This window comes from Geotrypetes seraphini, chromosome 9 (genome assembly GCF_902459505.1).
Source record: "Geotrypetes seraphini chromosome 9, aGeoSer1.1, whole genome shotgun sequence".
Lineage (NCBI taxonomy): Eukaryota > Metazoa > Chordata > Amphibia > Gymnophiona > Dermophiidae > Geotrypetes > Geotrypetes seraphini.
In genome coordinates, this window is record NC_047092.1 from 59,692,457 (window position 1) to 59,718,102 (window position 25,646).

Below are 25,646 nucleotides of genomic sequence, written 5' to 3' on the forward strand. Positions count from 1 at the left end.
AACACACACTAATTAATTAGCATGCACTAAATCCATTAGCACACCTTACTAAAATGAACCAAAAGAAGTCTACTTCAGAAAGCTAATTTAGAAATATACCCCCATCCCCCCTTTTATTTTTAACAAAGCAGCGGTAGTGGTTGTCGCATGGCAAATTCTCTGACTTACATTAAACCACAATGGGCATCGAAGCAATTACCGCAGCAGCAGCCACAAGCAGTTAAGGGAAAGTCAAGGCATCACAATGACCAGCGCAGTTTTGTAAGAAGATACAAAGATTGAAATGCTAAAAAGCTTTCCTATAGCTAAAACCTAAATTTTTGTTAATAGGAGCCTCTTTTTTCCCCTCAAATGTCCTTCCAAATGGGTAATTGACTATGAGAACATGCATTATGGGTTCATTATATAAAGCAGCAGTAGAATCTTTTACCGCGGGCTGGTGGGGCAAATGCTTCAATGCTCATGGGAACTGAATGAGTGTTGAAGCATTTACCAGGCTCTACAGCTGCGTGATAAAAGGAGCCCTGTTTTTCTAGACCCTACTCAACTTGAATCTTTTTTTTTTTTTACTTGGTAAGCTGATTGTTAAAAATATGTTGGATGAGTATTTCATTGCAGACGGGGATAAGAATAACCTAATGCTCTAAACATACTACTCTTCCTGCACCCTTTAGGTTTATACTTTATATTGAATTTTTTCTTTGCTTCCCCAGATTTGAGGTAAGTATTCCCCTTGATGTGGGTTTAAAATGCAAAATTTTTGTGTTCAGATGTTTTTGTAATTTTTAGTTTTCTGTATTATTTTTTTATAATTAGGGGTGGGCATCCCCATCCCCACCCCCTTTTTACAAAGCCACGCTAGTGACTGTCACTGTGGTAACAGCCCCAAAGCCCATAGGGATTTAAAGAGCTTCAGGACTTTTGGCTGCTAGCACAGCTTTGTAAAAGAGGGGGTTAGTGCACTATTAATTTGGTAACATTGTAACTATGATTACGTTTTTAACTTTCCTCTGTTGTCCTGCATTGCTTTTTCTCCCCTTGCCTATCCCACAGTCTAGCAGTTCTTCTCCCACCTCTCTGTGTTTACCCACATAGACCTGGCTCTTCATAGAGTGGCTGACAGAGGCAGAAATTCCCACAAAGTACTCTGTAGTTAGGCCCAGATGCACTAACGTCAGCGATCATCTAATGGTTGCCACTAAACCAGTTTTGACTGGTTTAGCAATGATCAGATTTGCCAACCCGATGCACAAAATGGGTCACCATGTGGTTTTCTGCACAATCGCTCATTCTTTGATCCAGCCATGCAAATAAGGTTATTAATATTGAAATGCCATGTAAACTAGCAGAGCGATTGATGCTCTAACATGGCTTTGCAATGTACAAAAAAAGTGATCGCTTTTAGAGATCCGAAAAAAGTGACTGGCCAAGACCAGTCACTTACCTGTCCTACTGATAGTTCAGCCCTGAAATTAATATAATTTATAACATACCATTTTTTTAAATGGGTGCAGATGCTGTGCATGTGTTACACTCGCACAATATCTGCCCCATTTACAAAAAAATGTGAGCTGAGCTGCCCGCCCCCCCCCCCCCCCGATGACAACTGAAAATCCCCAAACCTGATGATGACGGCTGCCCAAACGACAGCGACACACCCAGCGAGACAAGAGGGATTCCCACTCCCTCCTGCCTCAGCAACCCAGTTGTGCAGCCGGGCCACCTGGACTCTTGCATGTGTATAAATATTTTTTTGTGTGTTTGTGAAGGGTGGAAGCTGGAATTTTGAAGTTAACTTCATCTGACAAGAGTTTTCCTATACACAGATTTTTGTAGATAGCCATAGAGCAGTCAATTTTGAATTTAATTCAAAAACAGGATGTATTCAAAAAAGTGTGAAATTGTTTGAGGGCCTTTTCTCCCTCAGTCCAAATCATAAAATTGTCATCGATATGCAGGTAATGTTGAAGGGCTTAGCCTGACATTCATTCAAAAATGCCTCTTCTAGGTCTGTCACATAAAACTGAGAAAAATCATAATAGCCCTACAACCACTACTCCTGGAGAATGAATTACTAAAAGAAATAATGCTGATTGGCCTTACAATGAAGGCATATATTTTAAAGCAAAAATTATCAAAAATAAAATAAATAAAGCTTCCAACAGAAACTTTGAAAGGTAGAAATAGAAGCAGGAGAGAGAGAGGGACAAGAGATAAGAGCATATCTATCAGAAGGATTGCCAATTATTCCCCCTGGATATCAAGGCCTTGGTGTTCTACAGGAGGCACATATTTTAATATCACCATCATCTGTCCCCCCCCCCCCCTCAATGTGTCCATGAGGGCATGGAGAGCCATCCATAGCAGACTACATAAGTGAGCGTGAAACTGTGACCCCCAGAATCACAACAATGCTCATGTTCAATCATCAGACACAGGCAGGGTGTGGCTCCAATACATCAAACTGCTCATGTCCTCATAAAGTTAAAAACACTATCTAAAGCACAATCTACAAAATAAGGCTCATGTGGGTCGACTGCTAGCATGAGGGACCCCCCACCAGATGTAAGACCCCTTCCCACCTTCTAGTCCCATGCCTACATAGTCAGAGCTATGTTGGGGCCAGCTCACTAAGTACAGTAAGCCACCCTAAATCATACCTGCCTGGCCTCAATGATCATCCTCACCTACCGTCAACAATGTAAATGCTCCACACAAAGGCCACTGTCATGGAACAAACTAATGTTCTTCACTCTTACCAACAGCAACGAGACACTTCTACTGACACTGAACAATGCTATCCATTTTTATATAGATGCACGCTGCTCTGCTTTCATTTTTTCTCTTGATCTTACTTCAGCCTTTAACATCGTAGATCAACCCCTTCTCATTGCTTGTCTTCACTCCTTAGGGTTTCGAGAACTGTCTACTCCTGGTTTGCTGATTACTCGTACCTGTCCAAATACACTTTAGAACTTTTCTACAATGACTCCTGCTCTCCAGTTTACCAATTCACCTCAGGAGTTCCCCCAAAGCTCTATTCTGTCACTCACTCTCTTTAATATTTTTCTGTCTCTATTCTTCACAAGGCTGTACCCTTTTTAAATATGCTAATGACAAACAGATATTTTGCCATGTTTCTCATCCTGTAACCGTACAGTCCACTCTCAACAAGTGTCTCTGCTCAGTCTCATTATGGCTTTAAAAGAATTGCCTCATTCTTAACACCTCTAAATGTGAGGCCATCATCTTTCCCTACTCTCACCACTGCCCTTGTGCCTCACACTTGAGGGCTTACGCCTTCCTTTTTGAGACACCCTTAAAATTGTTGAGGTGATATTTGATTCAGCACTGTCTTTCAAGCCTTAAGTTGACTGTTTTCTTTTATGCTTTGTCCTTCATTGTATCCGTTCCCTTCGGCCTTTTTTAACCTTCACTTGTCTGTTTACTCCTTCTCTCTATTGTTATCTCAAAAATAGATACTGTAACTGACTTTATGCAGGTCTCCCTCTTCATACTCTAAAATGGCTCCAACTAATCCAGTCCACTTCAGTGAAGCTCCTTCACATCACATCACCCCCCCCCCCCTTATTCGTGCAGAACACTTGACTCTCCATATCCACCTGTATCAAATTTAAGTGTCTTTAAATTCTTATATCCTTCTGCCCTGCCCTACCTTTGCTCACTCATTCCCTACAACCATCATGCTCTTTGTTCCTCATCCTCTAACCTTCTTGCGCTACCCTCACTCCCATCCTTTTGCCTATTTCCCTTGAAACCAGTCGCAGCTACGTATTTAGGTCCCTCCCTTTGGAATGCTTTACCTCCTCACATCTGCTCTGAGCCTTCCTAAAGATCCACTTATTTTGAAAATCATTTGGTACATCTCCATCATGAGTTTGTCTTGTCTCCCCTTCTATTTCCACCCCTTGATTTTACTAGTATTGTGAAGCACATAGTCTTTTTTTGATGGTAGGAATACAATGTTGCTTGCTGGCAAAAAGAGCAACGTTTATCAACATGACTTCTTCCTTGGTTGAGGATCTCAGTCAGTGGCATAGCAAGGGTGAGTGGCACCCCTTCCCCACCCCCCACCTCCACACGCTCTTTCCCCGCCCCCTCCTGCCATGCATGCACCACTTCTTTTCCCCAAGCCTCTGTAATGTTCTGGTGCAAACAGTAACCCCCAAGCTGCTGTCGTGCCAGCATCAGACCTTCCTCTGACATCACTTCATGGACGCGGGTCCAGAAAGTGACTTTAGAGGAAGAGCCGACGCTGGCACATCAGGTTGGGGGTTGTTGCTCGTGCCAGAAACGTTAGAGGCATGGGGGAAGAAAGTAGTGCACGCATGACAGGAGGGGGCGGGGAAGGAGCAGGGGGACGTAGAGAATGGGTGCCTGCACCTTTACCAAGATGGCACCTGGGGTGGACCACCCCCATTCCTTACTACGCCACTGCTCATATTGCGAGACTAGCCCCATACAGCAGAGAAGCTGACCATTGTTAACTACTTCTATTCCTGCTAGCAAGAGTCAAAAATTGGAGGAAGGTGGTATAGAAAAAAAGTATCTATGTACTATGGTATTTTGGAAATTATGAACTATTAGAGCATATTTTGATACTAACTCCTTTCGATTACTAGTTCTCAGTCAGCTTAATTATTGTAACATCGTTCATCTTGCTGGAGCCCAAAAACATCTCCAAAGATTATGCATAATACAGAATGCAGCAGTTAGACTAATTTTTTATTTGAAGAAGTACAATCATGTCACCAATTTCTATTGTCAATCGCATTGGCTCCCGGTTGAAGCACAGATTAAATTTAAGTTTAGCTATATTTGCTTCAAGGCATTAACAGGTTAACTTCCAGAGTATCTAATGGAATCTTTCATTATTACTAACTCCAAACATTCCAGGAAATCTCATGCTTTATTCTCGTTTCCACCTCTATAGGGATGTAAATATAAAAAATTCCAGGAGCGTCTATTGTCTTTTCAGGCAGCTTTATAGATTAGGGACCTGACTCATATTTATATTTTCTAACAGTTTCGATGTGCTCTAAAGATGCATCTTTTTAAAGAATCTTTTGGAAGTTAAGACATTTGTTACCTTCATTTGATTTTTCAACCTTTGTGAACCGCATAGAACTTAACGGTATTTGCGGTATACAAGTGAGTTTTATGTTTATGTTTTATATTTTGTGTGTCTATGTGCCTTGAAAATGAGCCCCATAGTAACTTAGTAACCAAGGGCACTTAAAGATCTGTGTAGTCAATCCAATCTGCCCAACAGTCACATTCATTCTCAAGTCAATGTTGAAGCAAGAAACCAGTAATTATTCATTTTACTTGCTAAGTTTCAGTATAAGATGTATTGCCCTCCTCACTGAGAGGGGGTGGATGTGGAATAGGTAAGACCTGTATTCAAACAATTTGAACATGGTAAAAAATATACATAATTGCTCCTGATTCATCTTGTCGCATATAGAACGGAGACCGTAGAAGTCTGTCTGGCATTGGCTATACTGTCCCACTGCTGGAATCACCATCAAAGCTAACTAGCCCCTCCTGATCCATCTTGCCATATACGGGACACAGACCATAAGTATACTGTACTATATTGCACCCCTTCCTTTGCAGGAAAGGCGGGAAAGGGAAGATATGATAAAGATGTTTAAATACCTAATTTAATATAAATGTGCATGAGTCGAATCTCTTTCATTTGAATGGAAACTCTGCAATGACAGGGCATAGGATGAAGTTAAAAGGTGATAGGCTCCGGAGTAATCTGAGGAACAGTCTACCGGAAGAGGTGGTGGGAACAGAGACTGTCTGAATTCAAGAGGGCCTGGGATAGGCACGTGGGATCTCTCGGAGAGAGAAAGAGATAATGGTTACTGCGGATGGGCAGACTAGATGGGCCATTTGGCCTTTATTTGCCATCATGTTTCTATGTAATCCAAGCCAGGGAAAAAAATTTGTGGTGATACTGGATCCAAAATTCAGGGTTCTGATGAGTAGACACGGGGTGTCGGCCTCATTTGCCTACAGCTAATGATTCTCCTGAAAGGCAATCTATATGCTTCAGATCTTGGAACTTATTCTCAGGAGGATTTATGTACTCTCTAATTCTTCAATGCTTATGTGAAGATTTCTGAGGCTTCTCCTGCTATCTCTTAGCTCAGCACCATCTTAGCTCTCAATAGAACCTTCTCCTGTTGGCTGTGTTCTGAGCTGGGCTGGGTCATGGAGTTGTGGCACCCTGAGCCAATTTTTGCAAGAGACAGTGAGGCAGCCTTTTGGCACCTCTGAGCTGTGTTCTAAGCTAGTGCCTCACCTGACTCTTGCCTTAAGTCGGTCCTGGGAATAGGATAATGTATCACTGAGTCAAGACATTTACCCCAAAGAATGATGTAGGTGCAGAACATCAAAGTGAGAACATAGAAACATGGCCATGGAAAATGGTTTGCTTATTAGTAAACAATTGTTGCTGCTACTGGGGGCCATAATCTAGATCCAGTTGTGCTCTTGAATTGAACTGACTCCTAATGACCACACAATGAAGAACAATCCCCCCCACACACACTTGTGGTTTTCTTGGAATGATAGAGGAGGCGTGTTCATTGCCTGCTCCTATGCAGTATGAGGCACCACTAGGGGCTAGATTCACAAAGTAAACTAATCGGTTTACGAGCCCTTTGCGACCTGATTTCCCTCTGACCCGATTCACTAACCTGTATAGCAATCCCATCCCGATCCGTGCATGCAAATGAGGAGAATCGGCATGCAAAGCAGGAAGGAAGCGATTCACTAAAATAAAAAAAGCAACACTGACTGGGCTGGCCAATCCAAAGTAAGCGACTACTGAGGACCTGTTGCTGAGGTCCTTTCCGACTGTTCTGCCTTCTGCCGCCCTGCTTCTCTGCCCCGATCTGTTCTCTGCCCTGTCTCAGCCCTTCCCTGCACTGTGAGCCCATGGTTTTAACCCGCAGGTTAAAACCATGGGCTCGCTGGGCTGTTTAAAAGTAAAAGTTTAAAAAAAAAAAAAAAAGTCACGGCTCTTAGACACATGCGCAGACCTTGCGTCGGGATCACTCTCTAGCGATCCGAGCGGTGTGTGGGGTGTGTGTCAATGATTGTCCCCATTTGCATGCAGGCCTTTTATGAATTCATCGGCCTGCATGCAATTGGGCATGGATCGGACACCGAATCGGGGGTTAGTAAATCTAGCCCTAAGTCACTGCTTCCCAACATATGTAGGAGATCAAGACCTGAACTGATATTGCTGCCAGAACCTGGCCAGCATCAGGCCCAAGGCAATGGAGGGTAAAGTGATTTGCCCAAGTAGGGACCATAATACAAAATAGAAGAAATACTTTAGAGGTAGGTTAAAAACAGTTTTAGAGACCAGAATCAGAGAAAAGCAGAGAAGAAGGGAAAGGATGGAAACAGAAGCAACAATAGCATCAGAAACAGAAAGAAGGCTGTTACATGCATTTGGTTCATTACTGTGGGCTTGAAAAATGTACTATGCACAAAATTGATTTAACACACATTACAAAGTTTTAATCGGTTTTGTGCATTCTAAAGTTCTAATGCAAATGTCAATTTTTTAAAATTAAAAGGACCACTTGAAAATAACCCCCAAATGCTCAAAAATCAGGCAAAGTCTGAATTATCCAACAATGGACCTTTCCCCCCTCCCTTTTGCATATGCTTAGTTGCGAGTGCCATTTCTCTTTTATGGAAGGTAGAAATATGGCAAAGATATAAAATAGTGAAATAATTAACTGACCAAAGGCAGTGGCTGGATATTAGGGGTGAAGAGCTAGAGAAGCAATAGCCAGAAGGATGGAAGATTTAGAGGAATAGTAACTGGAAGACAATCAGCTATGAGAACTGACATTGCTTTCTCATGAGCACCACAGCTTTCAGACTACAGAGTTAGAGAGGTGCACCTTGCGATATATATTGGCAATAGGAGAGAGAAGAGAAAATGACTGCTTGCATGCTGATCACAAGGCTTGGAAGATAATATTCAAAGTCAGTTCTGCAGGTAAGAGTATTTTATGTGCAAAACTGGAGAATTTGAATACTGCACCCCACCACCCCGTACTCAGTGTACACAAACCTGCACGGGTCACAATGGTACTTTTACATGGTAAAAATGAGACATAGCAATTTTGAGAAATTTTGGGGCATAGTAATGTATTTAACTTGGTGTGGGGCCCAATGGCATCTTTTATTGCTTCTATATACAGTGGTACCTTGGATTACGAGCATAATCCGTTCCAGGAGCATGCTCGTAATCCAAAATGCTCGTTTATCAAAGCGAGTTTCCCAATAGGAAATAATGGAAACTCGCTTTGATACGTTCTCACCCCCCGAGGCCAGCGGCGCTGCTCTATCCCCCCCACGAGAACCAGCATTGCTCCCCCCAAAGGCCCCCTTGCGATCCGCCCCCCCACCGCGATTGGGCACCCCCCGCCGCGATTGGGCACCCCCCCTGCCTCTTCTTACCGTCATTTGGGCCTGGGTACCGGCACCGGCATGTCCTGTGCGTTGGTGCCGGTGCTCGAAGATCGGCCTCCTCTTCTTGCTGGGCCTTGAGCATCTGCGCATGCAGAAGGCCTGCGAGTTCACGTTCTCTCCGCGATCTCCGAGAATCTCGGAGAGAGTGTGAACTCACAGGCCTTGAGCATGCGGATGCTCAAGGCCCAGCAAGAAGAGGAGGCTGATCTTCGGGCACCGGCACCAACACACAGGACATGCCAGTGCCCAGGCCCAGATGACGGTAAGAAGTGGCGGGGGGTGGGGTGCCCAATCGCGGCGGGGGGGGGGGGGGGGGCCAGATCGTGGGAGGGAGGGTGCCGGATCGCAGGGGGCGCCGCTCACAAATCAAGGCATGCTCGGTTTCCGAAGCGCCGATTTTACGAATGTTTTGCTCGTTTTGCAAAACACTCGCAAACCGGTGCACTCGTAAACCGAGGTACCTCTGTAATTGTCATTTCTCTTTAATTTTTGTTTGATTTCCTTACACATCCAGGGTGGGAGGGAGGGGGGCGGTAGGAACGCACTACTAGGTTATTAGAATATTATATGCATTGGTATTTTTGTTTAATTAAGGGGGGGGAATGATTGCTTTTGGATATTTGTAAGTTCAAAGTGCTTTTCTTAATTGTTATATGTTCAGCTACATGTGTATTGATTGCACTGTAAATATTTGAAAATCAATAAAGATTTATTTAAAAAAAGAGACATAGCTATCTTGGCAGAGGGAAGCTACACACATTTTCCAATGATATATTTCAACCTGTTTCAAAGCCGACAGAGCTCCTAATTTCACCCATTCTGCTCACATTTTCATTAACACAAGGGACCACCTCTCTGGTACCTTTATTACCTTGCTCAGCAGAAAAATACACATTTTGTAGCCTGCAGCTTACTTCAAATTAAGAAGCAGAAGAAGAATTCATCATTGTCTGGAGTTAGATAAAATGTGTATATATAAATGTTTGAGGAAGACCAAAGGTGAAACATTATGGACCACTGGTATAAGTAGCAACATGAAGAAAGTTAAAAAAAAAAGAGAGATAAAGCTGTAGGAGACAACCTTTTATTTATTTAGCCTGTCCTCCCAAAGGAGCCCAGAACGGATTACAAGAGTACATTCATAGTATGATTAGGACATACTTTGGTGAGAAATACAGACTCTACAGCATTTACAGTATAGACAAAGGGGTTTAGATTACAGTATAGACATAACATACAGACTTAGTGGACATAGGGTGGATTTAATTGAAGCACATTTAGTGTAGATATCACATGGAAGATAGCTTTCTTAGTAAGTGGGTGCATGTTTGTTGTCGGAGAATGTAGTAGTAATTCAGATTATATTTGCGGTGGCATGCGAGTATTAGTGAGATTCTGTTTGGAGTTTTAAGTCATGTCTTTGAGATCCATCCGCCAGGGGTGTAGACGATAGTATCGAAGGCGGCGTTCAGGTCTAATAGGATCAGTAGTGTGTCTTTCCCCTCATCAAGGATTTTCCAGCAGTCATCTGTGCTGTGGTGCTTCTGGAATCCTGATTGGAAGTTGGATAGGGTGGCGTTTGTTTCCATGAAGTCTCGTAGTTGTGCGAGTACTATCTTTTCTAGTATTTTTGAGATAAATGGGAGATTTGAGACTGGTCTATAGCTGCTTGGATTGTCCGGGTCCATGGTGGATTTTTAAAGGAGTGGTCTTACTACTGCAGATTTCCAGCTCTGTGATATGCCTGATTGTAGGAACTCATTAATTAGAGTTAAGATGTAATTCAGGAAAGACTCGCTGGTAGCTAGAAGTGTGTGTGGTGGATGGGCATAGATCCAGGATTGATGTTGTGGGGTGTAAGGAGACTATTGTACTTTTTAGGTCATTGATGGAAACTGGTTTGAAGCTGTTTAGAGTTTCTGTCTTACATAGGTTGTTTTGTATAGTTTTCAGGATGCTTGGCAGAGTTTTGGCTTCTAGGTCTAAGGATTCTCGTATCTTTGATATCTTGTCATGGAAGAAATTTGAGAGGGATTCACTGTCTAAGTTTGATTTTTGGATGCAGTGTAATCTTTGGGAGGAGGTGAAAAAGTTTTTTGACAGTGAAAAATGGCCTTTGATCTGTTTAGGATTTGGGATAATAGGTTTGTGAAATATGCCTTTTTTGTTTCGAGAGTCGCAAGTTTGTATTCTTTCAAGAGGCTTTTCCAGGTGGATTTGCCCTCGGCATTGTGCGTTTTGCACCAGGATTTTTCCTGACTTTCCTTTTCTGTTCTCTCAGGCTTTCTGTGAACCAGGGTGAAGAGAAGGATCTTGTGTTTGTTTTGACTTTTTTGACTCTTGCTAATTTCTCATACAGTGACTTTATGCCAGAATGCCATGCCTGTACCTTTTCCTCTAGTGAGTTGGTTGCGGAACTTGTGTTTAGGTCTATTTTGGAGATGCCTATGGAAAAATTGTGAAGATTGACCGTCTTTGGGTCGAATGTGGTTGTTTTTTGTGAAGCTGGATTTTCCATTGGCCCTTTGGTCTTGACGTGTAGGTTGAACGAGATTACATGGTGGTCAATCCAGGGGACCTGAATGTTTGTCAGTGGGGTTGATTTGTTATCGTGTAGCGGGCCTTTAGAGGTAAAGATCAGGTCTAGAGTGTTCCCTGAGGAGTGGGGGAGTGAACTTGTTGGATGAAACTAAGGTTAGACAGCGTCTTTATGAATTCCCTTAGTGCACTGGTGATTTCTGGGTATTCCGAAAAGTTAAAGTCTCCTAAGATGATAATTTGTTTGTGGTTGACTGAGAGATCGCTTATAATAGTTATTAGTTTGTCAAGTACAGACATTGAGGAGGAGGGGGCTCTGTAGATTAGTATGAATATGATTTTTATGTCATGGCCTATTGAGAAAATGAGGCCGTCCAGACCTTCTCATGAGATGGAGTTTATGTGTCTTGCGTTTAATTTGGATTTTATGATAGCTGCAACCCCACCCCCTTTTTTTTATAGGGCAGGAACATACCAGTGCTTGGTAACCTTGAGGGCATAGAGCACCCAGTGGCCCCGTCGTCTTTTAGCCATGTTTCAGTTACTAATAGGAGATCCCATCTGTTGTCTGTTAAGCATCTAGAAGGATGAGGTCTTTGCCGTTTACAGATCTGGCATTAACTAGAGCTGCTGCGATGGAGTTTGTTTTGGGTAGTTCTGTGTTTGTTGGAATTTTTATGAGGTTGGGGGTTCTGACTGCTATTTCTCTTGTGTAAAAACGGTTTGTCAGGTCTCCACTGTGGCCCTGGCCTGTGATAACAGGGATGTAGAAAGCCATTATAGGAAGTATAAGTGTGATAGCTGAGATGGGGCCCGATGTATTTGATTGTCCGGGGGACTTGCAGGGTTCCGGCATGATTTAGGCCTGGCCCTGCTTGGTCCGCACGAAGGCCATACAATAGGCCCCGCCGGCGAGGTAGGACCGCCTACTCAGCAGCCCTTTAACGGGCTGAAGAAAGATGCTAGCTCCAGGAAGAAAGAGGCGAGGCTTCCCACTGAAGGAAAAAAAAAAAAAGATTCCGGTGGATCTGCTCAGTGCAGTGAAGGGGACAACTTGCCTCCCTTCCCTTCACTGTGCTGAAGCCGTACGTTGAAACTGCATGCAGGAGTTACAAAGCCCTTTAAAGGGCTGAAGCAAGGTGGCTGGCTCCGGAAAGAAAAGGGCGGGGCTTCCCACCAAAGAAAAAATTATCCGGTGGATCTGCTTGGTGCATTGAGGGGGATGACTGGCTTCCCTTCCCCTTGGGTTCTGCAACTCCAAATCTATATGTCATGTCTGTCTGTCCAAGTTAGATTGTAAGCTCTTCCGAGCAGGGTCTATAAATATCAAAATGAACAGCGCTATATAAGTGATAAGTAGTAGTAACTGACCATGTGCTAGCTAGCTTTAAAAAAATAAAAGGAACTTCAATGGTGATGCCTGCACAAGTCCTGACATTGAATGTCTGGTTTTGGCACCAATGGTGGACAAAAAAATCATTGTCCACCACCAGCTAAATATCAGCTGGATAACTCGTATAAACAGTAAAAAATGAAGTAGCTTTGTCTTTACTGCTTATTAATAAATCAGAGATGATCTAACCATAGAATTGGTCAACATGCATTCCTGAAATGAGAAAAATGTAACACATGGCATTTTCTAACACTCTATTTATAATTAGAAGAATACATGAGTTAATGGTCCATTAACATTGAATACAGTTGTTGGTAGGAAAGGAAATAGTGTTCCCCCAATCATTCGTGGTTGGCGGTTCACAGTCCCAGTCATTAGTGGTATTTTCTGACCGCGACCGCCGACCAGAAGAGGACAGCTGGAGAGGCAGGAGAGAGCAGCCGGAGTGCCGGCGAGTGAAGGAAATCACACTGCTTTGACATTCAGCTCCTGATTGGTAAGGCCAGACTTTAGTGCAAGAAGAGGCGGTCGGAGCATACAGAGTGATTTCCTTCACTCGCCAGCGCTCCGGCTGCTCTCCCGCTGCCCTCTCCAATCTCCCCCATGAAAAACCGTATTCGCGGTTTTTCAAGATTTGCGTGGGGGAAGGGGGAGAGTACTGTACTCTTATTTTCATAAATTTCACATTTTCATATTAAGTTCCAAACACTATAATACTAAATTAGGCACAGATCCTCCAAATTCTATAATAGTTCTATAAATGAATGCCCCTGCTCCTCCAGTGGCCATGCGCTCTTTTCATTTGCACGTTACAGGGTTTGTGCATGCATCTTTATAGAATAACATTTAGTACGATATGTGCCCATAAGTCCAAACTGTTCCCACTTAATGCCAATAATTGTTAGCAACCAATTATTGTCATTAATAGGCTTGTTACTCAATTAAATTCTGCTGTGCAAATTGGGCATGTGACCAAATTTGCGCATGCAATTTTAAGTGCCATTTATAGAATTCCCCTGCAAGTGCATAAGTGTAAACTGCTGCTCCTCTCGTTACTCCCTATATTCTCCTCTGGGAACTTGGCTCATCAGACAAGTGCCTGCTCTCTGTACCCTTTTCTTCTACCTCTAACTTCTCTGTTCCTTCTACCTTGCTGCACCGTATGCTTGGAAGAACCTGCCTGGCTCGCTACATTAGGCTCCATCTTTGGCAGTATGCAAAGCCAGACTAAAAGCCCACTTATTTGAAGCGGCATTTACATACTGACCCAACCAACATATCTGTCTGTCATTCCATTAATAGTCCCCTACCACCTTATAGCCCCCTCTGTGTGTCTGTCATAATTAGACTGTAAGCTCTTCTGAGCAGGGACTGTCTCTTGTATGTACAATGTATACAGTAGAGCTGCATGTGCCTGGTAGCGCTATAAAAATAATAAATTGTTATTCTATTCTGTAAGGGCATGTATAAGTGGCATAACACATAAATGCAAGGGTATGATACAAATGGACACACAGTCCTGCTCCATTTAGGCACCCACAGTTATGGCTCATGCATGACATGTAAAGCTATGCTAGTATTTAATAATGAAATCTGGGTGTCCAGATGCTCTCATAGAATAGGCTTTCATCACCTGCATCAGGATGTCTACAAGGAGAAGCCCAGCTATTGCCCCCTTAAGCCCTTTAACCACATACTAAGATGTTACTATTATTACAAAGAATCACAATGAAAGCAAATCTAATTTGCTAAATTTATATTAAGTCAGAATGACAATAGTGGCAATGGATATGATATTTTCTGTCAATCCACACTGTTGAATTCAAGACTAAAGAGCCTGTTTGGGTTAGGTAGAAAGATGGACTTTTTCTAACATCCTGCACTGGTGAAAAGCATGTTTTAGAGCAGTGTCCTGCAAACTTTCTCGAGCCGTGGCACACTAAAGGTAGTGGCCGTGGCACCTGGAAGTGCGTGGATATCGCCTTGATGACACCATGCGCATGGTGCCCTCCAGGCAGGCCCTGAGACGCCAGTGGGGGCTGCCAGAAGGGAAGAGAGAAGGATAGGTGCTGGCGCCCGCTGATTGCCTACAGGATGTGCCTCTTGCCTTGAGAGGCACGTCCTGTGGGCAGTCAGCTGGCGCCTGAGCCTCTCCTCCTTCCCAGTGTACCATGGCATACCTGAAATCTCAGGAGGCACAGTTTGAGATGCACTGTTTTAGAGAATAAAAATAATCAGTCATTGCACTGACAGACCCTTTGATATTTTGCTGTGATAAGAAAGCAATTTTCAATTTATTTAAAGATGCTACGGAACCTAACTAAATTTTTCAGTAGCATAGGTAGTAATTCTCCTTCTCTGTATGTGCTGATAGATTTACATCTGCATGCTGATGAGAATAATGCTTTCTTGGAGGATACACCCAGAGAAGACTTTCTCTTTTTCATATACTGCTTGGGATAATTACAGGGACTGGGATACAATTCTATCACTACGGTAGTTCTTAAGAGAACCCTGCCTTTTAATGCAAAAAGACACACACACAGCCTACCAGGGAATGATATAGAGTTCCAATGGTGTGAAGGCAGTTCCTAGCAACAAACAGGCATTTACATTTATATAGTACAGACATTGTCTTCAGGCTCTCTATCTGCAAAATTTATGCTTGCCGTGACTATCGTTTCTTCTCTCATTGAGATATGTTCCGACTGCTTAACACAGTGTGGAATATGACCACAAAAGTACAGGTAAATCCAAGGATTAGTACAACTGTTCAGATTGCCCAGGAGCATAATAATAGTGAATGCAGCACCTGAGAAAAAACAACAACAGAAGTGAAAGACTGGCTAACATGCAAAAGGAAGGATTAACACAGCATGCAGGAGGTATTGACCAGATGTGAATGATAAGGCAACGGTAACAAATGTGATTAAACTTAATGTTCCAGTTTCTTTCTGCATTAAACAATATCCCCATCCTTAATATTTTTGGAAGGTAGGTGTAAGTGTATCTACATGAGATTATCACTGAAAAGGAAATAAATTAAAAAATAAATGGGGAAAAATGGATTTTTATACCTTTTATATGTTTACTGCCAAACATTGCTTTTAATGTAACACGGTACCAGTTGTCTGTAGGACCCTTTGGATCCCTTTCTTAAAGTAAAAAAAAATAAAAAATTCATAATTACCATTACTACTATTTATCATTTCTATAGCACTGAAAGGCGTATGGCAGCACTATACATATAATAAAACCTATTTTTAAAAAAAATAAATTATTGCCGTACATATAAATTACAAGACAGAACAGCATTCATATTTTGGAATCCAAACAATACTGGATGTTGAATTTATTTTTGACTGTCCTTTACGTGAAACGTGAAGTAGTAGCATCTCTTGAGGTGCTGCGCATTGCCTCCTACATTGATTGGGCTATGGAAAGCCATATCAGCTTGTATTCAACTGGAAACATCTATTCTTAATATTTCATAAATAGATGACAACATGGTAGAATGCATCATGTTGGGGACCTTTTACTGTGATTATTTTTATTAAACTTATATTTGTATACATCTTTATGTTTCATGTTGATGGTTATGTTTTTATTTTATTTTTTTCTTTCTGATGAATGACATTATATGTAAGAATGTAATCCATCAAGAATTGATAGTGATTGGCAAAATATGCATATTTTAAATAAAAAAATAAAATCTAGTAGCATATTCATCTTTTCATTTGCTCAAAAGGAGGCAGTAGCGGCTAGCACGCGCTATTTCGTACGTTAAGGCCCTAGCGCTGCTTTGTAAGAGGAGCCCTTAGTGACTCATTTACATCTTTATGAAAATCAACTACAGTCAAAACCATATCAGTGCACTAGAAATTCAATATGTCATATAACTTTTCTGTAACAGGCATACAGTGCAAAATAAGACCAGATACAAACTGCATCCAGGAAAAAAATAAAAAATAACAGCTTAATATTAGTTTAATAAGAGGACTGATAGTGTCTTCCTTACCTTCAGTGACCCTGCTGGGAAACCAAACACTCCATAACTGCACAGTGAAGAAAGGCGCCCAGCACAGCACATATACAACAACTGTTACTACTGTCATTTTGACTGTTTTGATCATAGCCTTTGAAATGCAATTAATACTGCTCGCTCTTGAGGGCAGGATTTGCTTTTCATTTGTTAACTCAAATGCACTGTGCTTTTTCATGTAAATGTTCATTCGGATTATTCTGCAGATCTTCACCTGGCACATGATGAGAATAGTGGTGGGAATGAAAAAAATAATGACAAAAATCCATGTCACATATGCCTTTAAGCCCCACGGTTGGATGAATACAGCCCAGCATTCATAAATGCCTGGAGTAAGTTCAGTCTTTGAAAAGATAAAGAGCTGAGGAAGACTGAAGGTCAGAGATATGGACCAGCTGGTGCAAATAGCAGCATTCCAGAGAGCTCGTTTCTTTTGAAAAGTGACCACGGGATAGCATACTGCCTGATATCTATCCACCGTCATGACCACTATCATGTATGTAGATGAAAACATCCCCAGCAACTGCAGGTACTTGATCGTTTTGCACATAACATCTGACCCGATGAAAACATCGGTGATATCCCAGATGAGCTGAGGAAGAACTTGAAAAAAGACCACCACTAAATCAGCTATGCTTAGGTGCAGCATAAATACATACATCCTTGACAATTTCTTTCTTCTCCTCCATAGTACCAGGATAAGGATAAAATTGCCAGTCGAGGCAGCTAGGAATATGATTCCCAACACAGCAATCTCAACCCAGGCTAACTGCTCATCTCTATCGGGTCTCCACACTAGATCAGAATTATTTGCAGAGCTTAGGATTCCGTGTTGTAAAGGACTTTCAGTCTGATTGGTATTATCTTGCACAGAAAATGACAAATTTTTCATGGTACAGAAAAGCTACTTACAGGAGCTGCTACTTTCTTCTGAGTTTGAGGACTGTAGTGTAGAGCATTAACTAGGACTTTTAACAGGATTGGTGCAGGTTGCTATGTGTCTCGAAACGATTCCCTTCATGAATGAAACAACACTGAGGAGTAGACCTGCATCTTGATAGAGAGAGAGAGAGAAAGTGTTCTTTCTCTCACTCTCTCTCTTCTTTGTGTAGAAAAAGGCTTTTATATAGGATTTAAAATAAGCCTTTTGTAATTTCAAATTAATTTAGTAGGTTGTACTTGCATTAGCCAATACAAAAGAAATAAGCAAAATAGGGACACTGTTTGCTAGAAATTGTTAGCATTCTTATCAGAAACCTGTATGTACTATGAATTTTGCATAAATACTATGGAACAATCATATACTCTGATTTTAAAAACATGAACTATATGTAAAATAGAAATGATACATTTCCTTAATGTCAATATAGAATTTAAAGCAGAAGAATTAATCAGTGAATAAAATGGATGTACACATTTTTCCTGTTGATTTTCTGTTATGGTATCTATATGGCAAATCTACATTTCTTTTTGTTGTAGTTTAAGCATAGGAGACAATTTTTTTTCAAACTTGAAATAATTGATATACCATATATACATACCCAAATATAAGTCGATCTGAATATAAGTCGAGTCCCCAAAAAGGAGGAAAAATGGTTGACTTGAATATAAGACAGGGGCTTAATATTCAAGTGCCATGCCCTGCTCCCAGTGTCCCCTCCCTCATGCCCTCCCGTGCCAGGTTCTGCACTCAGCTCCCTTCCCTGCCAGGATCTGCATCCAGCCCCCTTCCCTGCCAGGTTCTGAACCCAACACCCTCACTCCCTGCCAGGATCTGCATCCTGTCCCCCCTCCCTGCCTTATGAACATCCTTCAAATTGTTCTGCTGAACTGGTGGAGTTCCTGTGGTGCTCTTTCTGTACCATTTGGTCCTCGGCACCATTGCAAGCTGGTGTCACACTTTACGGCATGTATAGAGGGAGGGCCACAGCATTGAGAAATGGGAACTCCCTTCTTGCAAATCCATTCAGGGCATCAGTTGTGTCCTGTGAAGGCACCACCCTGTTCTATCAACACAATGGACTTTGACTTGTCCTAACAGTTGGAGGCCTACCCATGCTTTGCTCTACCACAGTCAGTGCATCAGGTACTCCTGTAGAGCACAAGTGCCATACATTGACAGGGAGCACTGAATTATCAGTACCATGCTCTTCACTTCTAGATTCCTCACACTTTTAGGCAGCCTTTGGAGTATCCTGGCACCAAAAGGGAATGTCCAAGTATCAGCTTCTTACCTCCACACCATTATCTAGGTGATTGGTGCTGAACTTCAACCACTACAGTTCTGAGCGGCTTACCACACTCCAGCCTAATGTTCCATTTGCATAATCATTAAAAAATGCTAAGTCACCTACACCTGTATCTATGATTTGCTCCACAATGAGAAATAGGAGGTCCTTCCTTGCGGGCCCATTCAAGACATCAGTTGTGTCCTGTGAAAGCACCACCCTGCTCCTGCGAGTTGACAGACAAATTCAGGCCCATAAGAATCCATGCTTACAAAAACTAAGCACACCTGGAGGCTAATGTGCTAGTGCTCCTCTTTCCTCCTAAACCAGCAGTCTCAAACTCAAACCCTTTGCAGGGCCACATTTTGGATTTGTAGGTACTTGGAGGGCCACAGAAAAAATAGTTAATGTCTAATAAAAAAATGACAGCATATAGACTAGTGCTGCCCGATTCATGATTCAAATCGATTCACCGATTCACTTTGGATGAATCGATTCGTTTTTACAAAAACAAAATAAACAAAAAAAAACCTCACAGATTCAAGTCGGCCCCCTTGCTAAAGGGGCTTTCCCTCTGCCGCCGGAGTCTATCCATCTAATGTAGCTTCCGGTTTTGTGAAACCGGAAGTTACATCAGAAGCAAGGACTTCGGCAAAGGGAGAACTAAAAAGTAGTAGTAAGTTTAAAAAAATAGTAATAATGAAAGGTCCCATCCTTAATGCACGCTAGGGAGAGAAAGCGCTGACTGTTCCTCCTGATCGCACGATCCCAGACGCAGAAAGCAAACGTGACTCTCCCTCCCCCTGGTTCTGACCTGCAGCTGCCAGTTTTCTCACAGCCCAGGCCAACCGCACGGTTTTCAACCAGACACAGCGCTGATTCAGTGCCAGTAAAATGGAGGCTATCTAGGCTGCTGATACTGCTTTTCAGAGTGCTTCGCTCTCGTCTCTCTTCCTGTTGGCTACAACATGCAGGAGCTACTCCTCCCTCCAGCTCCAGTCAGGCCTAAGCAAAGGGTTTGGGGTTCTCGGGGTTGGGAGCCTTCAGTTGAACCATCCTCACCACCCTTTGAGATTTTGATAATTAAAGTAAAAAAACAAAACTGCATGAGGTTGCCAGAAATCCCAGATTGGTCTGAAGGATCCGCCCTGGAACTAGATAACTTGCTGTTTCTTCACTAGGGTGGAGGGGGGAAGATGGATGGTGGAGGGGGGATGGACTTGGGGGAGATTATGGAGAGGGGAGATGGACTTGTGGGAGATCATGGAGAGATGAACTAGGGAGATATCATAGAGAAGGGGGGAGAGAGAGGGGAGATGGGGGAAGGATAGAAGAAATAATGGATCTAAAAATAGGAGGGAGAGAGATGGTGGACAATGGGATTTAGGGAGGGAAGGAACAGAAAGGGAGAGAAGTTGGGCACAAGGTATGGTGTAGGGGGATAGAGATACTGGATAGGAGGGTAGTTGGGAAGAGAATGGGAAAGATGGTGAACCCTGGGGTGGCGGGGAAGGAGGGAGAGATGTAGGATGAAAGGGTAGTTAAGAAAAGGAGATGGTGGATCTGGGGATGGTGGGGTCCATCGCTGCAGCTGCAGGGATAGAGACAAAAAAAGGAAAGATGCCAAACCTCCAGGGGAGGGAAGGAAAACAGAAGGGGAGGACAGAGATGGAAGATGGATGGTTAGCACGGAGAAAGATGGAGACCCTAGCAAACGCGTTATCAGAAGACAACCAGAGCGTGGGACCAACATGATTTGAATAATGACCAGACAACAAAAAGTAGAAAAAATTATTTTACTTTCTGTTTTGAGATTACAATATGTCAAATTTGAAATGTGTGTCCTGCCAGAGCTGGTGTTAGACCGCAAACGTGAGCTAGGATTTAACAGAGAGAGGAAAAGTCTTTTTTGTTTTTGTTTACACCACAGCGCCAGTGTGGGTAGAAGAGGGCAAAGGGGGGTGAAGAGGGTATAAAATAAACCCACCAGGATGTTTGAAAAAACAACACCCAATTGGGCAGGAAAATCAAATTGAAAAACCGATTCAATAGGCTGAATCAAATCAAAATATTTTTCCCTGAATCAGGCAGCACTAGTACAGACAAAGGAAAGCGCTTGTGTGAGGTTACAGCAGTGAGGCGGGCAACGTTCCAGAACAATGGTAACATACCGAGGGCCTCAAAATACTACCTGGCAGGCCGTGAGTTTGAGAACACTGTCCTAAATCCTCTATTCCTCACCCTCCATTCTCCATCTATGTAAATAATATTGTAATTGTTCCTATCTCCTCTGCTCCTAACCTTGGAGTCGTATAGACTCCAACCTCTCATTTTCTACTCACATCCAATAGACTGCTAAAGCCTGTCACTTCTGTCTCTACATCACCAAAATTTGCACCTTCATCTTTGAACACACTACCTGAACCCTTTTCCTCACTCTCGTAACCTCATGCTTAGACTACTGCAATCTACTTTTAACAGGTCTTCCGCTGAACCACCTCTCCCCCCTGCAATCTGTACGACTTATCTTCTGGCAACCTTGCTACACTCCCTCACCTCACATCACTTTACTGGCTTCCTATCCACCTTCGCATACAGTTCAACCTCCTATTAATAACCTACAAGTGTGTTCATTCTCAGTATCTCTCCTGTCTCTCCTTATGCACCTCCCGAGAACTCTGTTCCTCAGACAAATTGATTTTATCTGTACCTTTTAACTTCACTTCCAATTCCAGACTTTGTTCCTTTCATCTCGCCACCCCATATGCCTGGAATAAACTACCTGAGTCCATCCGCCATGCCCCTTCCCTTCCTTTGTTCAAAAGTAGGCTGAAAACCCTGAGACAATCTTCAACTCATAACCCTGCTCATAATCCTAGCCAGCAGTTTAACCATTCCCAGATGTTACACCTACCCTGGCATCCTGTTTGTCTGACTTGTTTAGATTGTAAGCTCATTCGAGCAGGGATCGTCTCCTTTGTGACTCTACAGTGCTGCATACATCAGGTAGCGCTCTAGAAATACTGTAATTAAAGTTCTCAGCCCAACCAACCAACCAATATTCTAAGTGTTATTTTGCCACTGTAGTTGAAAAGAGTGTTATCTTATTTTGTTAAGTGCAATTTGCAGAAACAAAATTCTATATTTTGACATTGTTTCAGACCATTGATTAAACCATATTCACATCATTCTCTTCTTGGTTGGACTGAGAACTTTTCAGCACCTCCTCGTAGGTGTCTCACTGTAGAATTGCCCCCTTAGAGCCCAATTTTAGAAAGAATATGGAGGGTAGAATTTATATGTCCAGGTCAGAAGTGGAGAATTCTCAAATATTTTACATGAACCTCAGCTAAATCAAGCATCTTGTAAAATAGATGCAGGACTGCATGTTGAGGGTTTCCCATGTCCAGCGAGAGCAGCAATTTCAAAAAGCTGCACGTGGAGAAAACAAACCACTGCTCCAGTCTCCATGTAGCCTTAAACCTGCAGCACTAGTTTTTCTCAATCACTCCTCCAATACCCCCTGGAAGGCACCCCCCTCCAAATGCATTTCATCCCTTGGAAACTGTAACAGATCCAATCCACTCCAATAAACCCAATACATCTAGATTCTCCCCCCTCCCCCAAGAAGACCCCTTCACTTACCTGGCCTTCTTGCAGTGATAAACCCAGACACCCTCCACCCCACTGATCCCCATCCCTGACCTCTGGTGTTCAGTGAGAGCAGAAGCAATCTCTACCTTATCCTGTTCTTACTGACCGGAAATGACCACCATGACTCCTGGTGGTAATCTAACAAGATTTTTGATTTGATTTTAATACTTGATATACCACTAAAACTGTAATATTACAGCATTTTACAACTCTAAATACATTTCATCATATATATTATAAAATACAGTCAAACCTCGGGTTTGCAAGTAACCCGGTTTGCGAGTGTTTTGCAAGACGAGCAACACATTCTCGCAAAACTTGTCTCGCAAACCGAGCATTGACTCGATTTGCGAGCACCTCCCCCCCGATAACCGGCATTGCTCCCCCTCACTCGAACCGGCACCCCCCGCCCGAACAACTTGAACTTACCCCCTCCCCCCCATCTGGCACAGGTAGGCAGCCCACAGGACATGCCGGTGCCGCTAGAAGATCTTCCTGCCTCTGCCGGCCTTGAGCATGCATCTGCGCATGCTCAAGGCCTTCTAATTCTCCCTCTCGCCGAGATTCTTGGAGATCTTAGATGATTGGTGTTTTAGAAGCATCTAAGTGCCACAGAGACCCAAAATGACCAGATACCAGTAAACGGTTCAAGGAGGCCAGGGAAACACGGAGGCCTTCCAGGGGGGGGGGGCAGTCCTTCGGGGAGGCCAGGAGGGAAGCCGGATGCAGCACTTCCCGAATGACCCTCCCTCCTCGCCCTCTAAAATAGGCACGGCAGCAGCCAGCCAGCAAGAGCAGCGCTGCCGCTCCTGCTTTAGAGAGCGAGGGGAGAGGATTTGAATCGGGAAGCCGATTTTTAAAAAATTTAAATCGATTCGAATCGATTCACCTGAAGTGAATCGGTGAACCGATTTGAATCGTGAATCAGGCAGCACTACTCGATACATCCCATCCAGCAGAGCCCGTCTCTTGCTCCTCCATCTATCACTGTCCATGTTGTTCTCTCTCTCTTCTCCACCCTTCCTGTGCAATGACACCCTATTTCTCTCTCACCTCACTCCCATCCTGTATTGCTCTGTCGTTGTTTCCTGTCCCTGCCATTCAGTTGCATCTCTCTTTCTGCTTCCACCACCATGCAAACAGCATGCATCTTTTGCTTCTTCCTGCCACTACCAATTTCTTCTATGTTCGTGCCGAAAGTAAACAAAGCTACCTCCTCTCTAAAGAAGGTGGGGCAGAAAAGCAGCAGCAAAGAGCATCTTTGCTGCTAGCTTGTTTACTATCAACACAGACCCGGTGGAGTTGTTAAAGACAAGGAGAAAGGGAGCAAAAGATGCACCAGCATGGATATGGTGAAAAGGTAGGTGTAACTGGATGGCAGGGACAAGGACAAAGAGGCTGTCTCTTTGCTACTCTCAACTATATTACCAAAATCTGACCTTTCCTCTCTGAACACACTATCAAAAAAAACCCTTATCCATACTGTCATCACCTCTCTCTTTGATTACTGTAACTTGCTTCTCTCAGGTCTTCTGCTCAACCATCTCTTTCACTTCCAATCAGTACATAATTCTGCTGCAGAGTTTATGTTCTGCAAGAGATGCCATACGTGATCACATTACCTCTTTCCTCAAGTTACTTCATTGGCTCCCCATCCATTTCTGAATAAAATTCAGACTTCTTTTACTGATTTACAAGTCCCTCACTTATCTCCTTTCTATCTTGCAGCAGTTGTATGCCTGGAACAGATTGCCTGAGTTATTAAGTCTCTAGCAGCATTCAAATCCAAGCTAAAAGCTCACTTTTTTAAAGACTGCTTTGAACTCCTAACTAACTCTCTCACTAAAATTACCTATGCCCATTCTACCATTCGTTTTCCAAGAAACTCCCCAACCCTATTACTTTTATTAATTATTTCTATAGCGCTACCAGACGTACGCAGCGCTGTACAGAGTCCAGTCCAAATTAGATTGTAAGCTACTCTTTTAGAGCAGGACCATCTATTTATCCGTCAAATGAATAGCACTGGCAGTAGTAGTAGTAGTTGTAGTTGAGGCTGTGCGCCGTGGGATTGGTTGATTTCGGCCAATCACAGCTAAGATGGGCTGGTCGGCGCATTCACATGGTTAGGAAAATAAAACCGAGGACAAAACAGAACATGGACCCCGGTCAAGCCAAAAATTTCTTGTTGCCGGGGTTTCAAATTAGCCCAAACTGGCAAAAGCCATCTCCTACCTTCAGCAGCGCGCGGTCTCTGGAGTAAATCCTGACCACAGTCTCTGAGTAAAGACAAAAGGAGGGACGTTGTTACGTCACTTCCTGCCTGGGCCTTTTTTTTCCTGTTTGCTGGGTTACTAGTGGGGGCTGGGAAAGATGCGTACAGTACTGTACTTTGTGTTGTCGTTCCTATAATAGAGGAAAGTTCCTTTTGAAGATACGTATGTACGTGTATTTGTTTTAATTGTTCATGATGTTTATAGTAGAAGGATTTAACTTGACGTTAAAAGAGGTCCCTTATCTTATTCGAACACTGGGAAATCGGATGTGTTTTGTCAGCTTTGGGACTGTCAAGCAGGAGAGCAAGAAACGCATGACGCCACGGTGTGGAAGACTAAATTTACCTATTTATCTCTTACAGGGTGTGGGAATAGGAAAAGAAGTCCCTGTTCAAAGGGTACGGAAATTTAGGGAGTGACATGTCATTCTTTCAACGGTTTGGGAAGCTTGGAGTTCTGGGTTGGTTGTTTTGTTTTGTTTTTTTTTTTTAAATCTATAAATAGGAGTGGTCTTGAAATACTTGTCTAGAAGGGATGAGCAAAAAACAAAACAACAACAAAAAACTTGGTTTTTAATTGGAGTCTTAATTCTATATTTAACAGCCAAGAAGTATTCTGTTTCATGTAGCTCTTTATTAGGCTTTTATTCCATGTAATTTGTTATCACACACAGTAGACCTTACATAGCCTTGCATGTGGAAGACCATTAATGTACCAAGGAGCCTAAATTTGTATTTAGAAGTTTGCATATTTCTTAAAAATAAGGCTCTGCTCTTTTAGGCAACCTATTTATAGCTATTAAAATATTTATATTCTATAGTAGCAGTGCCCCTTAAAAATCACCTAAACAAAAATATATTCTTATATTGTATAATCAGTATACCTTGTCTGATGCTGTGGAAGGCTTTGATCTTTTCTTTCATTTTCATTTGCTTACCATTAAATGAAGTTTGTTTAAATTTTCATAGTAGGTTATTGTGCTG

The 25,646-nt window shown here is 42.7% G+C and overlaps 2 protein-coding genes across 5 annotated transcripts in view; one reads left to right on the forward strand and one right to left on the reverse strand.

Moving 5' to 3' along the window:
- Window positions 1-13,117: 13,117 nt before the first annotated feature.
- LOC117366412 (arg8-vasotocin receptor-like) lies at window positions 13,118-16,989 on the reverse strand. The gene is made up of 3 exons (XM_033957755.1): window positions 16,482-16,989; window positions 15,541-15,618; window positions 13,118-15,275 (listed from the first exon to the last, which is right to left on the reverse strand). The coding sequence occupies exons 1-3, from the start codon at window positions 16,987-16,989 to the stop codon at window positions 15,079-15,081; spliced, it is 783 nt and encodes a 260-aa protein (XP_033813646.1). The 3' UTR covers window positions 13,118-15,078.
- A 7,553-nt stretch (window positions 16,990-24,542) lies between these two features.
- The window catches only part of PNPLA8 (patatin like phospholipase domain containing 8), a 163,541-nt gene continuing 162,437 nt past the window's right edge, over window positions 24,543-25,646 (forward strand). The window contains exons 1-2 of one of the 4 annotated variants that reach the window (XM_033959135.1): window positions 24,543-24,829; window positions 25,026-25,061. The gene's annotated coding sequence lies outside the window, so the exon portion shown is untranslated. The other 3 variants (XM_033959132.1, XM_033959133.1, XM_033959134.1) reach the window with 3 other exon arrangements.